This window comes from Clytia hemisphaerica, unplaced genomic scaffold (assembly GCF_902728285.1).
Source record: "Clytia hemisphaerica strain Z4C2 unplaced genomic scaffold, Clytia hemisphaerica genome assembly, whole genome shotgun sequence".
NCBI classification, from domain to species: Eukaryota; Metazoa; Cnidaria; class Hydrozoa; order Leptothecata; family Clytiidae; genus Clytia; species Clytia hemisphaerica.
In genome coordinates, this window is record NW_027103585.1 from 775,560 (window position 1) to 793,019 (window position 17,460).

The following is a 17,460-nucleotide window of genomic DNA, read 5'->3' on the forward strand; positions in this document are numbered from 1 at the left end:
TTTGGATATAGACTTTGGAGCAGCAAAATGGGACGAAGAGACAAGGCGTAAATATTACTATTCAGGTGTCGTAGTAGATTTTTGTATGAAGTGTGGTGATTCTTTTAAATTCGAATCCGGTTTTCACCGGACTTCTGGGGGTTGCGTGAAAGTCTATACTAACCTAGAAGAGACGAATAGGTTCGTTGGTTATTGCTGGCACTGTGCTTTCAATTTAGAAAAGGGAGATTTTCAAACTGAATGAAATTTGTTATCTTAAATATGTTGTTCATAAAAAATTATACAACTCTTTGCCAGAATCTTCTATGGCGGTTTCCAGACCACCCTACTTGTTCTTGAACATTGTGGAAAAAAGTTATCATCTTAAGTTTTTCCATGATAATTATCTCGGAAGATAGAGTTACAATCCCATGCGGTTTGGTGAAATATTAAGGCACCTATTTTTGATGTTACATGTCTCACCACCACACCTCTGTAACACATCTCATATGAAAATTCTTTCAAATAATACCTGTTTATGGGACCTCATTTAAATTTGTCATTGCGTATGTGTTTTATTAAAGCAACACCTTTGCTTGGTCAAAACTATCGAAATTTAAGAATTGATTGAGACCTATCCCTTATTTCACGGCAGATGAGCAATTTGCGATACAACCTTCGGAGCTATGTGTGATTCCTATTAGTTCTCGGTGTAAAACTCCAACAAATGTTTGTTTCAAAACCTCTAATCGCTCAGAAACAAGCCAGTAAACATTTACGTTTTCCAAGTAAGAGCCATCACAATTCTTTCTTTTCTAAAAGGTTGCTATCCTCAACCTATATTTTATATTTACACTGCATTTATATTTCCTTGTACAGTTAATGCTTCTTCAGCATTCTTTAAAATTTGATTGATCACGGTAAACGTATGATTTCTTTGCTAAAAAACTGATCTTAAAATTTTGTAGATATTTGTATTATATACCAGGTTTATATTTTTCTGAAAAAATCATTACTTTGTAAAAACTACTTGTTTCTTTCTAATACCAACCATTAGATACCGTAATACTTCGAAATCAAATAAACGCCCCCATGAATGAACGCCCCTCCTTAAACGAAAATTTGCAAAAGAAAGTCTCATAAATTGCGCGAAATAGCCCCCGTTTTCAATGAAATTTCATAAAAGTATAGAAGGAGCTTTGGTTGATCAAGATGAAAACCTATTTTCACGTTTCCATAATTTCGATAACATTCATCTGGAACTTAGACTCTTTAAGATGATCAAACCTTATTTTTACTTTGCCGTAATTTCGACATTTTGCAGCAAGCAGCTTTGGTTAATTAATTTTCACTTCGCCGTAATTTCGACAACGTTTAGCAGGGACTGGCAGGGAACTCTTGGACCCATTAAAAGATAAAACCTTTTTCACTTTTTCGTAATTTCGACAACATTCAGCTGGATGAACTTAGGCTCGTTTAAAGATAAAAACTATTTTCACTTTTTCGTAATTTTCACAACATTCAGCTAGAACTTAGGCTCGTTTAAAGATAAAACCTATTTTCACTTTGCCGTAATTTCGACAACATTTAGCAGGGAACTTAGGCTCGTTTAAAGATAAAAACTATTTTCACTTTTTCGTAATTTCCACAACATTCAGCAGGGAACTTGGGCTGGTTTAAAGATAAAACCTATTTTCACTTTGTCGTAATTTCGACATTTAGCAGGGAACTTGGGCTGGTTTAAAGATAAAACCTATTTTCACTTTGTCGTAATTTCGACGTCATTCAGCAGGAACTTAGACCCATTAAAGATAAAACCTATTTTCACTTTTTCGTAATTTCGACGTCATTCAGCAGGGAACTTAGACCCATTAGAAGATAAAACCTATTTTCACTTTGTCGTAATTTCGACGTCATTCAGCAGGAACTTAGACCCATTAAAAGATAAAACCTATTTTCACTTTGTCGTAATTTCGACGTCATTCAGCTGGAACTTAGACCCATTAGAAGATAAAACCTATTTTCACTTTGCTGTAATTTCGACAACATTTAACATAGAACTTAGGCTCGTTTAAAGATAAGACCAATGCCGTAATTTCTACAACATATAGCTGGAGCCAAGATATTAAAGTTCCTTGCTTGAGATGAAACGAGATGAAACTCTATTTTTACTACCATATTCTGATAGCACTTTCGTTCTTTAATAACCTTGCATTGCCCCTGCATTTAAGAATCTTTATAAAGATATTTTCAATACAGTGTAGCTTTTCACGCCTTATAAGAATTAAAGGTGTCTTTAGATTAAAAACGTTCTTATAATAAAATTCACCTAAACAATAGATTTACTCATTTGTGAAATCCTTAGCAAAAAAACCCTACCCCCGTGTTAGAAAAGTCACAACGTAGGAGAGACAGTAAATAGCACATCTGTTAAGCTATTGTTTACTACTTTTTCCCTCTCTCTATTGAAACCCATTTTCACTTCAACACCTATTCTCACGCAATTACCTATTTTAACTCAAGCGCTGAAAGTACTTCTCAGATCAACAGGACATATAAAAAAAGTTATACATTAATCTCTGTAAAATGCAGAAATTGCCATTTAAGTTGGTGTGAAATCAAAAAATTAAGTGTATCCAGAGCCCTTAAAGTATATACCATTGGAACGGAAATTTTATGCTGATTATGGAAACCCAGGTCGTAAAAAGTCCTACCGGACGATTTTGCAAACGAGGCTGAAGTTAGCACTCTTCCGTGGTGATTTTTCGATTTTTATTTTAGAAAAATGCTGGCTGCCAGCAAAGTAAAAGTGTTTTTGAATTATTTTTTTTTTGAGAATTGCTGCCAATATAATGGACCGAAAATTCAAAATCTTTTTTCCACTTTTCATATGATAAAATAAAATAAAGAGAAATAAAGTAATATGAAAAAAAAGTGCTTAAGATAATTATAATTTATGGGCACTATAAGGCGAGGCCAATTTAATTTGTTGTTTTACGGGCCAAGCTGCTCAAAAAGGAGGGTCGGTCGGTCGGCAAAAAAATTAAAATAAAGGTTAAATTTAGGCCATAAAACACCCTAAAATGACAACAAAAATTACCAAATCATGATAAAATCACGAAGTAGAATATTAGAGGACATGGAAAGAGTGGCTTGGTGGTAAAGACAAAAAATTGAACATGAAACTCTTACAAACTTGAAAAACCTAACAAAATTCTGAACAACTGACAGTCGGCAACAATAAAAATAAAAATATGGACTAACAAATTCAATTTTATTTTTATTTCGATTTTTCAGATTTTAGGGTCGGTCGGGCCCGTAAAACAACTAATCAAATTGGTCTCGCCTAAGTGAAAAAAAAACGAGGTGTTTTAATAATAGTTCTCAACATCTACATTAATGATATATTTTTTAACAGACTTTTTGAAACATAGCTTTGATATTTTTTCACATGATTGTTTGAGATCATTACTAAGAACATTGTTCCACATAAAAGGACCCCTATATCTAATGGCAAACCTTTTAACATCAGATCGTGCATTTGTATTTTGAAAGCATTTTTTGAATATCTTGTCTGGTACTTGTGGCTTATTTGAGAAAATTGGTTCAAAAATAAATCAGGACAGGTTTTGGTTTTAACGCTTTGCATGAATGCAATAGTTTGGTAGGTGTTTATTTGATAAATATTAAGCGCGCCTAAGTCTTTAAAGTGTGTTGGCTGACCGGACTAAATTTATTTACACCAAACATAATGCGGAGTGCATGTTTTTGTTTACTATAGAGTTTTTTTAGGTTAGATTTAAATGTGCTACCCCATATTATATTACAATAATTTAAATAACTATTATAAATAAATGCAAAGTAAAGTTTTTTTAGCGAGTTGATTTCAAGAACCTGTTTAGCTTTAAATAGAATTCCGATGTTTTTAGAGATTTTATTTTCTATAGCTTTAATGTGTTTACTCCAGTTTAAAGATTCATCAATTATAACTCCAAGGAAGCTTGTGTCGTAAACACGTTTAATCTCTGTACCGTTAATTTTTAAAGGAGGGAGTCTTAGAGGTAGGTCGTCAACTTTATTGCCTTTACAGAAAAGTATGTACTTCGTTTTTTTAACATTCAATGATAGTTTGTTGGTGATCCCAGTAAACATTTCAAAAGCAGTTAGACCTTATAAATTACTGGTTCCAATTATAAGGTTTAACTGCTTTTGAAATGTTTACTGGGATCAAAGAAGCGCTAACGCGTATTTCGAAAACCACCATCCATCATGATTTGGTAGTAAAAAGGCACAAAATCGTGAAAGTATTAGCCTATTTCATAGGATTCGTGCATCTGCTACATGCTATTTTCTATTCAATTTTAAAATGCACTGCACATATCCCTTCAATCCTCAATATTGAAGGGAAATCTGCAAATATTTGTGCATTTTCCCCCTGAAAATTGAATAGAAAATAGCATGTAGCAGTAAATCGGCAGAAATCACGACGACGGACGAAAATGTAGCAGTCTAACAGGGCCGGCGGAACGACCGTAAAAGTTGGGAGGCTGAAGGCTGAAATAGTTTAAACTTCGCTAGGAAATCGAGACAAATAGTTTATTTTGCTCAAAAGTGGGGAGGCGGCTGAAGTCTCCCCAAAAATCGAGTCCCTACGAAAATTTATCCAATAGCGTTCCGTTATGCAAACGTCATAATTACAGTAGAGTCTCCATAACTCGAACCTCTATAACTCGAATGTCTCCTGTTACTGTCGTCCAGTCCTCAGATTAGGCAACAGTAAGGGAGTCAAGTGGTTGGGTTTTCATACGCGTGTATTCTGTGAATAACGGCTATAAAGCAAATATAGAACACAAGTTTAAACAAACTCTGACAAACTATATACAAAGGTCTAGGTTAAAGTACAAGAAAGTCGAGAAATATCAAGAAATAAGATATAAAATATACTTACTAAAAACACTTTCCACGTACACTAACATACACTGACAGCAATATTAACACACTTTTTCAAGCACGGAAATTCACTGAACATTTAACAAGAAACATACAACGAACTGTCTCAAGGGACTTACAAGACATTACAATACACAAGAGACATTGATATTCCTAAGATAATTACAAAGTACAAAGCTATTAGCAAACAATAAAGTATATAAACCTAATTAACTACAAATAAACACAATGACATTACAATAAATATAAACTGCAGCTCTGCGGCAGTTACACTCCTTCTTTCGAACACATTCGCTGGCACCGTGAAAATTTCCTAATAAACTCTTATAAATAACCTCTACAACTCGAACCTCCATAACTCGAAAATTTCCTTTTTTCGAACGAATTTTCTTGTCCCTTGAAGGTTTTGGTCTCCATAACTCGAATTTTCCTGCAATGTTATGCAAAATTTAGCAAAGTTTTTCTCATATTTTGAGTCTTTATTTAAATATTTACGTGTGGCGCGGGCCTTACATTATTCGAACGCAGGATTCGAATAACAACGGACTCTTATAAAAAAAAGCCTGAAAATTTTGATAACATCAACTCAGCTTCCCATATGTGGCTGCTCATCGTTATGAGGAGTGACTTTAAACTAACCCAAAACCCCCTATACACAAGAATATATGATGCATTTACCGTTTTTACACACCTGGTCCGCAAATAAGAAGGGTGTTTCGTAAAAACTTCTAAACCTCTACAACTCGAATGTCTCTATCTTTCGAACGATTTCCTTCCTCCCTGGCTGTTCGAGTTATGGAGACTCTACTGTATGAACGATGGGATTGAAAGCCGGTCAACTAGAGAAAGTCATGTCTATTTATAGATTAAACACGGTGTGCTATCCAAGTATTAGGAAGAACACAGTCTATTGTTAACTCGGACAATTATCTTGACTAGATTAAAGTCTACTCCTGGCTTTGCTTTCTGATAATTTTTTATGACGCTGAGTTCAGTTGAGTAGACTAGGAGCTATTGGCAAAATCGCCATTTTGAACAAAATTCCAAATAACAAAAAAACTATTTACAGTAGAGTTGAAAAATGAGGTTTAAAGGTGAAAAACAAGCAAGCGCGTTTTTTGTTTTGATGGCTGGATTGAAAAAATGCAATATTTTTACACCATTAGCAGATTAGCAGCGATTGAGATTGTCTGTACACAGACCCGATATCTACGGAAATTTCAAAAATTTCAAAATTAATTTCCGTAGACGGAAATTTCAAAATTAATTTCCGTAGACGTAGAGGGTCTGTTGTCATTGTCTTTTCTCATACCCGCGCAGATTTTTCAAACAAAATATGTGCACAGACAGAGCACACCCCGGCGTGCGCCCCACGAATGCACTTTTCCACAGAGACTTTTTTACGGGGGATTATCGGCAAAACAGAAAATGCGCACAGAGTGTACTACGAAACGATTAACGTGAGGTACACTCTGGTACAGAGTACGATTGTGACCCCGATAAAAATAATGTTATTCTTGTCTGAGGTAGTCAACAAAAAGAAGGAAACTACACTCTTTTTTATAAGCATAACGTTTAAAAGCATACTTAGGCTCAGATTCGCCAAAAAATAAGCATACCTCCAAGTTGAAATGCAAAAATTCTTACAGCTTTTCTAAAACGTTGACCTATTTGGGGTTACTGTTTGAGCTTTCTTGGACAAAATTTTCACCTGCGGCGCAAAATTACCCCGAGTTATCTCACCACGACGAACGAGTTTTCTGTACACTGTAGCCTTCATTCGCAATACGGCTGTTTTTCACAGACTAGTACGGGATCAAGGCAGACATAGCACGGCTACAAATATCTATTTTGCTCAAGAACGAAAAATCTTGAAAAAAACCGTTGAAAACCGTGTGAAAAACTGCCGTATCGCGAATGAAGGCTACAGAAAACTCGTTCGTCTTGATGAGATATTCGACTTGAAAATTCTAAATAATCATACCTTAAGTGTATTAATTTTGGCGTGTATTTAATTTGGCGGGCAATCAATTTCTAAAATTTTGGCGGATTTTACCAAAAACCGCCAAATCCGCCAAATTTAATCCCCGCCAAAATTAATACACTTAAGGTAAATTAAGGTTGAAAATGAGATTTTGCTAAGCATATTGAGCCTCGACCCGATTTTCCGTATGCTTATAAAAAAGAGTGTATTTCATTTTTGGACAATTCATACCTTAAAGGAAGAAATTTTGGCAAATTTTTCTGAAATCCGCCGAATTAAGTTCCCGCCAAAATTAATTTTTTATCGGCCATCGGCCATCCGATTTTTCACAATTTATCCCCAAAATAATGCGATATCAATGTTTTTACGCTAATTTTGGATCTAAAAATCCGTCATCCGCCCACCAAACTATCTTCCTTTAGTACTCTTTTGTGCTTAATTGTAGGAGGGAGGGAGGTCATTTTCCATTTTTTGGGAAAAGATTTTGACCAAAAAAGTGTTCTATTTCAAAGAATACTTGAAATATATTTTAAACGGTTTTGAAACACCTACAGTGAGAGAAACACTTTAAGCCATTGATTACCCCTCCTACTACCTTAGAAAAAAAAATTTTGTTCGACCCCCCCCCCCGCCATTTAATTACACCCCCTACAATTAAGCACAAAAGAGTAGGTGGTCTAAATTATAAATTTGGTCTTGGAAAAGTGACAAGTATGAAATTTTGGTCGAGGAAAAGTGACGAAAATGTCTCCAGGTGAAGAAATTTTTCTTTCTCGAAGTTTTCCCCGACCGATAAGGCATTCGTAAAATTACACCGCAATTTGAAATATACATTTTACTTGAAAAGGCGTTTCTAGACTAATCTAACTTGTAAAACGGGGATTGATGAGATGCGAGTCAGCAATAAATGGATGGAGAAAATTTTTTATTTCTTTAAAACTAATATTATGTCGTACTAATAATATAAATTTACAAAAATCGATTTCATAATATGATTAAGTATCTGTCAAAAAGATTTGCATTATTTCTAGTTTACCTATAGTCAATTTCACACATTTGCATTCAAAGACAGAACATAGGAGTACGGGAGTCATATATTTACATGTGAAATCTGGACTTTCCGCTTTTAGCTTCTGATTTGACACCGCTCAAAAATGAAACAAAGCAAAAGATCTATTTTTGATCTACTTTTTACCGTGGCCCATATATGACATTTTAGACGTGTTTTTTAATGAAAATTTAAAAAGCGGCGATTCGCCACTTAGCCAGGGCGATTCGCCACTTAGCAAAGTATTAAGTGGCGATTCGCCACTTAGCAAATTATTAAGTGGCGATTCGCCACTTAGCAAATTATTAAGTGGCGATTCGCCAGTTAGCACATTATTAAGTGGCGATTCGGAAACTATTAAGTGGCGATTCGCCAGTTAGCTTGTTAGAAAGAAGTTGAGCATGCGCAATGAAATACCTGAGCATGCGCAAAGAAGCAAATCAGCATGCGTAGAATGGATATTCATCAACAAAAACAATGTGAACAAATTTTCATAGATTCCAAGATGGACAGAAGAGAGGATGAGATCAAACGTATGTTCCTACAAAACTACTCATATCAGGAGATGTTATGGACGCTAGAGGATAAACAAGGCATTCAGATAACTATAAGAACCCTTCATCGTATACTTAGAAACCTTGGTTTGTATCGAAGAAAAAGAAAAGACACAATAAACATAATATTTGAAACTGTAGCAAAGGAATTGAGAAGCTCGAAGAAATGTTTGGGTTACCGAATGATGCATAAAGTTTTGAGAAGCAAAGGTTTGACTGTAGACAGAGAAACTGTTCGTCTCATATTGAAGCAGCTTGATCCTGAGGGGGTCGAAAATAGAGCACAGCATCGTTTGCACCGTCGTTTATACAGATCTGTTGGTCCAAATTACACATGGCACTTGGATGGTTACGATAAAATCAAACCATTCGGGTTTCCAATCCACGCCTGTATTGATGGTTACAGCAGAAAAATACTTTGGCTAAGAGTTTCAGAAACGAATAATGACCCTAAAGTCACTGCATCTTTTTACGTAGACTGCATTAAAGAAACAAAATTTGTACCAAGGCTGATTAGAACGGACCGTGGAACTGAAAACGTTAACATTTGTGGAATTCAAAGATTTTTTCGAAGGTCGCATAATGATTCATTCGCTGGCCAGAGAAGTTTCCAGTATGGTACTTCAACAGCAAACCAAAGAATAGAGGCATGGTGGTCGCAGTTGAAAAGGGGTTTTTCACATTGGTAGTAGTAAGATATGGAGAGAGCTGGCACATTTTTAACACCTCCAGCAATGCCGAAAGTGAGTGACACTACAGAAAGTGAGTGACACTACAGAAAGTGAGTGACACTACAGAAAGTGAGTACATTGTTGACAAAAACAGCATATGAAAGGTATGATACATAGAGCAATATTTATACTAACAGGTTATTATAGAAAACATGTGTGAGATAGTAACAATTCTGATTAAAGAAAATGACCAAGTCTTATTTTTGATTTTAAAAGATGAATTTGGAAACGTTCGTTTTTTGAAAGTCTTCAAGGCATTTGATTGAAAATTATTTTAACACTACAGAAAGTGAGTGACACTGCAGAAAGTGAGTGACACTACAGAAAGTGAGTGACACTACAGAAAGTGAGTGACACTACAGAAAGTGAGTGACACTACAGAATAAGTTCTGAGTGGTAAATAATTTTCTGGTAATCTATAAAAGCACTAACCATCACAGTCTAATCATTCAAAAGTCATCAACGAAGAAACAAAAACTGAAAAATGGAATCGAAAGGTGAAAAACGCTCATCAGATACTAGTTCAAGTGGTGAACCTCGTGGTAAAAAAATGAAGAAAGAAGTGAAAAAGGAAGCCGTATCAAGAAAACTAAATCTTTTGAAAACAAAGTCGATGGCAAAATGTCTATCAAAATACAAAGTGGTTTATTTACGTGATGGGGAGGAAGATGCTATGGTCGTTAGAGATGTCTTCTCAGATACAGTAGATTACAGATTCGGTTTCAAAGGACGAGCTAATGCTGAAGTATTGATCAACGGTGTGCTATCCCTTTTACAAAAACTCGAAAAACCTGGAGAGTTTGTTGACAAGGCAATGTTCGATGAAATCAAAGCACTAAAATTAGAACCGCTAGATGCTGAAAATTTTCAAATAATGCTCAGTGAGGATAGTGAAGCAGAAGTCGTTCAAATCAAACATTTTCTAGACGAAGAGAAGAAAAACGCAATCATCATGAGTCTTGTCAAGTTCGAAAAATCTACACCACAACTAAGATTAACAAACTATCATCTAGGAAATTTTAGAGGTAGTGTCTATATGTATGACTTAGAAGCTATAAATTTATTAAGATATATTGTTGAAAAATTTGATATTGAAAAATATCAAACCCTTTTTGTAAACGATGCAGACTTAGTAGGTGATAATTTTTTTTAATCATAATGATCGAAATATCTGTCATCACATACATAATTTATAAAAACTTTTCTTTAAAAAGTGAAAGAGATCAAGAAGCAGAACAACTAAATTTTTTATTTATTTTTTCTTTTCCTTAAACATGTTTTGTGTTGAAGAATTCATCTGATAGTCTGAAAATTATCAAGTCTAAGTATCAATTAACGAATTTAATGTCGAAAAGTATTAAACATTATTTTCAAATCCTGATGTAGATGTTTGAAATATCTTGTAAAATATTTACAGTAATTAAAAGGAAAGAAAGAAAAGGACAAAATCAAATCAATTTTATATATGTAAATTGTTTATTTTATTGATAAAACAATTTCTTAATGGATGTGAATGGGGTTCTACAAGTTGGGCACTTTTTGTCCAACATCAACAGCATACTTGCACATCCATGACAAATCCCCACACATCCACACCCACTCAGAACAGCGTTTCGTTCCTTCGTCGTGCATATCAAGCATTTTGTGGGATCCGTCAATCCATCCTCGTCTCTGAGCCTGGGAAATAAAAAAATAGTGAGAATGTTTTAAGTTAAATGCACTTCAAAGCTTGAATTCCTAAGAACAATTTAGAAGACACCGCTGATATCAAACATCATCTGAACTCCCAAATAAAGCAAATAAACAAAGTAGATTAAAGTCTTCAAATGTTAAAAGTAAAGAACAAGCCAGTCTGAGGTCTGTGAGGTAAATAAAATTATATAAAACTTAGCATGAAAAAGAAAAAAAAAAAAAGAAAATGAAGAAGAAAAAGGAAAAAGAAAAAAGAAAATAAACTTACCATCGACAGATCCCACACGTACACTTAAATTCCAGCAAAACTCTCTTCGCCCACCGACGCACACCACCTTCTTCACTTTCTCGCATCCTCAGCTCCAAAAACATCATCATCGTTTTTTGTTGAGTTTCCTCCCTTAACGCTGTACAATAAGAATTGACTTCCAAAAATTTTCTCAAATCACGATATTTATTATTTTTGAATGCCCACACCACTAAGTGGGGCAGTTGCTGTAGTTTGATAAAAGCGCAAATGGCAAAGACAATGTCTGCGAAATGAAAAACCATTGCGACTGTAGATCAGATCTGATGAAGTGGAAGTCAAATTTCATGGAAATTTATACACTTCGCAAGACAAAGAAAATCACCTTTTTGTTTTCAGAAGGGACAATCTTGAAAAAACCTCAATCTTAAGTCACCTGCTTGGATGAAAATGAATAGAAAACATAAATTTTTTGTCTCATCTATGGTCGGTTTTCTTTTAAAAATTATCTAATTAAAGATACAACAATTAATTGGAATATACTAAATAAACATTAAATAATAATTAGTAGAAGTAAAAACTAAACACCTTCACCATGAAGCGTCTAATTAAAGTGTCATTATACGCGGTGTCAACTTTAGAAAAGAAACGTGAGATTGTTTTCAAGTTGTAATTACGTGACAAAAAGAAAGCAAAACAAATCACGAATCCACCACACATCACACTTTGATAACTCTGCAGCCGTTGTTTGGAAACTTCTAATGTCTTTTTCTTTCTTCTCGACAGTTTGTTTATCTTTGCCTTGAGTTTGAAATAGGCGGGCGGTCTACCAAAAGAATCAAAGAAAACAACTTTCTTTTCATCAAAATATATTAACACCCAATGCGTTCCAGCTGCCTCTGACGCTTGCTCATTTACGATGCAAACACCACGATTTTCCTTCTCAACTTCTGTATTCTCCACGAATTGATCGAGTGCAAAAACACCATGATAAAAATGTCTTTCAATTTTCTGGTCCAAACTCAAAAGTGCTTCTAGTTCTGTAGTGTTCATTGCATCAAAAATCCTTGAGAATGTTTCTTGCCTTGTTGATTGAAATACTATTATCGAATTCACTATATAAAATCACCGTCACAGATTTTTCAAGAGCTTTCGAGAACTCAAAAGAGATCCTCAAACTCCCAGTCTTTTGAACTTCTTGATGACTCCCGCACTGTGAAGGGGACAAATCGAAAGCGAAAAATGAATAGCCGTTTGGATAGTCACTTCTTTTAATAGCGCATCCTTCGTCACGGTATAACTTTCCAGTGATATCAAAAAGACTTCTGTATCCATCTAAAAAATCACTCTGGTCAAAGTTTAGTTTCATAGGATTTGCTGGGAGAGATTCACCGTTAACATAAACCCCAATGCTTGAAACGTTAAAGTGTTGAAAATTGTACGGGTTCTTCTTGTAGGAGCCGTTGAATGCGTTGTTCTCTACCATTCCAATGATAACTCTGTTGGGCATTTGTCCCATGATACAATTCTCCCAGTTCATACTTCCCAGTCCGATAGGAATAGAACGTGTCTTAATTGTAACCCGATTTATTGGGTATGCAATCGATTCTTTTTCAAGGGTTTGTTGTATCTCTCCAAATTTATGAGGTGTAAGCTCAATCTTTTTGATACGGAGAACTATATCGACAATTTTGAACTTATAAGTCGGTGTCTCATCATTTGTCAAAAGAGAAAATGCATCCTTCTGACGGTGAAGCGTAATTTTAATAGGTAAACCGTTGACAAGCAGTTTACCTTGATGAGCTATATCAATATGAGGGCGTCCACATATTGTAACAATTTTGCTGTTCTCTGTGTACGCGCTTCGCTCATCCAAACCTCTGTTCCCATTTGCTGTTTTTAACTCATCCAGCTTTTTTGCCTCATCCTTCGTGTATAACCCCATGCTAAGAGAAGTTTTTTTAGCCTCCTCTCCATAATTCAACAGAGTTTCCATGTAAGCACGATATGCGTATGTGTTCGTAGAGTCTGAAATGATTGAACCATTTAACATCACATCCAACTGTCGAAAAAGTGTACCAATAGTATAATTTACACTGGTAACATCATCGTCTACCCCTATGTTTGTACCATCTCCATTCAAGATTTGAACCTTAGCTCTCACGTAACTGTTCGAGAGATCCAAGAAATTCTTAGTGTTATTTTCAATGGTAAAATCGATGGGACCATTGTCTTCCAGTTTGGTGGTGGGATAAATTTCCTCAAAGGTGCTCTTTAGTATATCAGTCTGGACAACTGTTGGGCTGAACAAATCAACATCCGAGAGTCCACACTCTATGTGATGAGGATTTTCTTTATTCTTTGATTCCATCATTTCGTTTGTCTAGAATATACCGAATGAAGATTTTTTCTTTCCTTTTCCACGTCTTTGTGTTGTTGTCCTTCTTCCTTTGCTGTTCGATTGGCGAGTGACGCTTTTCCCCTTTGTGCTTGCATTTATACGTTTGGTTGGAGGTGGGGGCGCAATCAATTGTTTAAAGTTTTCGGTAGCTCTTCTCTTTACAGAACTCTTCAAACTCTCCCCACCAATAACATCACCAAACGTTTGTAGTCCTGCCTTCACTGCGGTTTTTCCAATTTGCTTTCCAACACTTTTGAGTTTAGGTGCAGCAGCTCGCAGGAGACTTTTAAAGAGCCCCCCGATACCATACCCTCTTTGCATGATACCTCCTCTAAATGCTGGAAGACCATTACCATGTTGAAGAATAGGACGCTTGGTCATTTTCCTTTTCCGTGATATAACTTTAATAGTAGAATTTAGCTTGCTTTCTTCTGAACAGTAGCGTCGTCACCACTTTCCCAGACTCGAATGAAACTAAATCTCCAGTGTCATCCCTTAAGTCTACTTCAATAGTTTGTATCTCTGACTGACTCAGAGGCATGTAGTGCGGACGATCATAGTTGACACAGCTTAGCTGACCATAATTTGCTTGGACAGGGACCACCCTGAGAAGTGGGACTTTGAAATTCCCAGTGTGCTGGTTCTCAATTATGTTTGTATACACATAAATCGAATGATACATGCTCGTGACGGATGCAATCGATTCTGAGATGAACGACTTCGATTCCTTTTCTGTCTTGTACTCCTGTCCATGAAACCCCAGACAAAGGGCAATGTCGGACGAAGACATTTTCAAAGTACAGTGCTTTTCCAAAGTCATCTTGATACGTCTCCCGATCGAATCATAATGAAATTTGATGGGTCTCAGTCTTTTCGACTCCTTTTCATTTAACAATGTGACAATCTCCTCTGGTTTTGAATAATGTCCCGGTGGAATCGTTACTTTGACAGTACCCGGTGTCGGTTTGAATTTGTGCTCCTTAGCCAGAGGAATCATATCGTTGCGTTCGTAGTAACTGTAAAACTCCTTATCCGTAACATTGTGAACTGTCTTGACAAAAAAGTTTTTCCCCTCTCGCATGTTATACCATGTGACTGGAAATTGTATTTCTGACAATGCCACTTCGTAACGTTCTCTGTCAACCTTCAACGTGTGGGGTAATACCACCTTGTAGCTTGAGGTCTTGTTGTCTGGAAACATTTCCATCGAACTGTTGCTAGGTAGTACGATTGAAAATTGAGATTGTTCCATTTCCTATCGACTTCCACTGATTAGATCGTCCTCTTCTATGTAACTGTTGAACGTATCAGGGTATCCACTCCACTTAACAAATAGCAACGTCTTCCCGCCTTTTTGTCGTTTTTTACGGATGATCCTTTCGATACGAAAGCTCGAAGGTAAAAGAACCTTTTGAAGTTCCTCTGTGTAGAAAGTACCTTTTAACTCCTCGTTATTTTGATCCATTAACTTGTAGACAACAACACTACCCCCTGTCACGGTTACCTTAACAACAAAAATCTCCTCGCTCCAACCTTCGAGATAGCCCTTTCTAAAGGGTCCACGCTCAACACTTATCCTCACCAAGTCCCCTATGTTGAATTTGGGTTTCTTAGGTTTTCTCTTTTCGGTTTTTGTTTCACCATAAAGATTGATCCATACTTGAGGTGAATTCCCCTCGGTAACGTCTGAAGGCTTCATTTTAATTGATCTGTGGACTGTATTGTTGTATTTCCTAACCAATTCTTGCAAGACGTCAACGTAACGACGAGTGTCCTGCTTTGTGAAATATCGAAACATATGATTCTTCAATGTGCGGTTGAATCTTTCCACAACAGATGCCTTTCGCTCACTGTACGTAGTGAAAAGTTTAATGTTTCGATTTTGTAAGAGTTGCTTCACGGATTTGTTTAAAAACTCGCTCCCCTTGTCTGTTTGTAAGGTTTTCGGTTGTCTTTTTGATGTCAGCAGTATACTTTTCAGTTCCCTCTCAATGCCACTCGCAGATTTGGTGGGTAAAGGTCTGACCCATGCAAATTTCGAAAAAACATCAATCAAAACGAGCAGATGCTTGTGACCATCATTCTGCTTTGCGAGTTTAGACAAGTCGACGAGATCTGCTTGCCAGCTTTCATCCTTGGAATATACCATCACCCTACGAGTCTTGAATTTTCTTCGAACGGGACGGTGAAGCGTGTAGGCGAGTTCTTTGCTCAGCCATTTCTTGACATCTTTGAAACTGACGTCTTTGCTGTGTTTCTTAGCTTCTCGATAAAGCGAATAGGCACTTGAGTAGGCTGAGGGGTGATCAAAGGAATAGTACAATTTCTTCAACAGTTCTCTTTGTTCAGTCTTATCTTCCATGTCTCTCGATACAATAATTACAAATGAATATATGAAAATGGGTTGCAGCTATTTTATAGCTTTACAAAGTCTATGTAAAAATGGAAGCTCTTCATTGGTCGTGCTTTTCGTCTTCTTTTTCTTCTGTCTCTTCTGACCTTGGTTTTCCATCAATTTGACTGTTCTCCACGATCAGTTTTGAGTTACAACAAACCACCATCAAACGAAATCTCCGTAACACATCACGAATACGTATTCTTAACGCTGTCATCACTCTCTGCAGGAAAAACGATGTTGATTGTATGACGCGTAGAGGGTGAATAAGTAGCTAGAGCAACGGATTTCACCTTTTAACACGTTGTGCACGAGTCGATGAAATCCAAGACTTCTTCACAGGGGGACTTTCCAGCGATGGTATCATCATATTTCGATTATTCGGTTTAAGCGGAGTTCCAGTGGTTTTCATCTTTTTCCTTGGGCTGGGGGTGACCTCATTCATAACGTTTGATTTGTTCTCCTCTTCACCTTTCTCAGCGTATGCTCTCATTAAGGAGAGACTCTTAGGGTTTTTAACCATCGAAAGAGGGGTCTCGATCTCAGAGAGAGCTTTCAGAAAAGTGGAAAGATGCTGTGGCTCTGAAGATTGCCTTTTCCCAGCTGATACAACATCTTTAAGCAACTTGCTAATATTAGAAGTCTGTAAGCGGATGTCATTGTACACAAGCTCTCCACTCTTTTTATCCCACCTAACACTATCGCCACCGTACTCTTCGATATGCTTCATCAACTTCTCAGCATTTCCCCTGTGGACTTTCCCCAAATCTTTCAGTATTTGATCACCTTGGTTGCTATCATTCTGTCTAACGGCTCCCATTGATGCTGATAATGATGACGATGGAACTGAGTTGCGAATCTCGACAATCTTTGGTTTGGAAAGTTGATCATAGTATGTTTTAAACTTTTTGAATTCCTTCATGAATATCCGAACCTTTTCGTCTTCTCCGACATCCTGACGGTCCCACACACTTTGGATTTTTTCGTTGGACTGGTGTAAAGCTACTTTCTCTGGTGGTTCCAACAATTTACCATTGTTAAATGTTGACAGCGTTGAAGAAATTTCCCTTTTACTGTTTTTCACTAATAGTTCATACTCCTCCGGTGTGATGACAATGAACTTTTTCCCACCAACTTCGCTCATGGTGAGCGCGCAACGGTATCTATCTAAATTTCAGCAATGGCTTTGATAATCGGACCGAGAATAGAAGAAAAGATTCCGGCACCGTGTTGAATCAAAAGTTTCTTTTTACTGGCAGATTTCTTTTTAGAGTCGCAAAGGGACTTCAAGACGTTCACCTTCTTTTTGAGTTGACACTTTTGTTTGCTGTTGATGGGAATATTACCGTGAACAACGTTAGCTATGCAATCACAAATCGTGTTGACAGCTTCAGGTTTTGCCACCTTTAAGAGTTGTTTCCGTTCTGATGGTGAACACTGTTGTAAAAATTTGAGGTATGAGATATTCTTTTTCATTCG

The 17,460-nt window shown here is 36.4% G+C and overlaps 1 protein-coding gene and 2 long non-coding RNA genes across 3 annotated transcripts; all 3 read right to left on the reverse strand.

Annotated features, from left to right (window-relative positions):
- Nucleotides 1–4,772: 4,772 nt before the first annotated feature.
- On the reverse strand, nucleotides 4,773–5,195 carry LOC136801336 (uncharacterized). The gene is made up of 2 exons (XR_010845837.1): nucleotides 4,928–5,195; nucleotides 4,773–4,808 (listed from the first exon to the last, which is right to left on the reverse strand). It is a non-coding gene; the product is annotated as an uncharacterized lncRNA (long non-coding RNA).
- Nucleotides 5,196–10,699: 5,504 nt separating this feature from the next.
- LOC136801362 (uncharacterized) lies at nucleotides 10,700–11,560 on the reverse strand. The gene is made up of 2 exons (XR_010845848.1): nucleotides 11,207–11,560; nucleotides 10,700–10,923 (listed from the first exon to the last, which is right to left on the reverse strand). It is a non-coding gene; the product is annotated as an uncharacterized lncRNA (long non-coding RNA).
- Nucleotides 11,561–12,242: 682 nt separating this feature from the next.
- On the reverse strand, nucleotides 12,243–13,559 carry LOC136801386 (uncharacterized protein F54H12.2-like). Its single transcript, XM_067058025.1, has one exon. The coding sequence runs from the start codon at nucleotides 13,557–13,559 to the stop codon at nucleotides 12,243–12,245; it is 1,317 nt and encodes a 438-aa protein (XP_066914126.1).
- Between the last annotated feature and the right edge of the window lie 3,901 nt (nucleotides 13,560–17,460).

What these genes read in the sequence shown, in the direction of transcription:
- LOC136801386 (XM_067058025.1), bottom strand. Translation starts at nt 13,559, where the DNA reads ATGATGGAATCAAAGAATAAAGAAAATCCTCATCACATAGAGTGTGGA.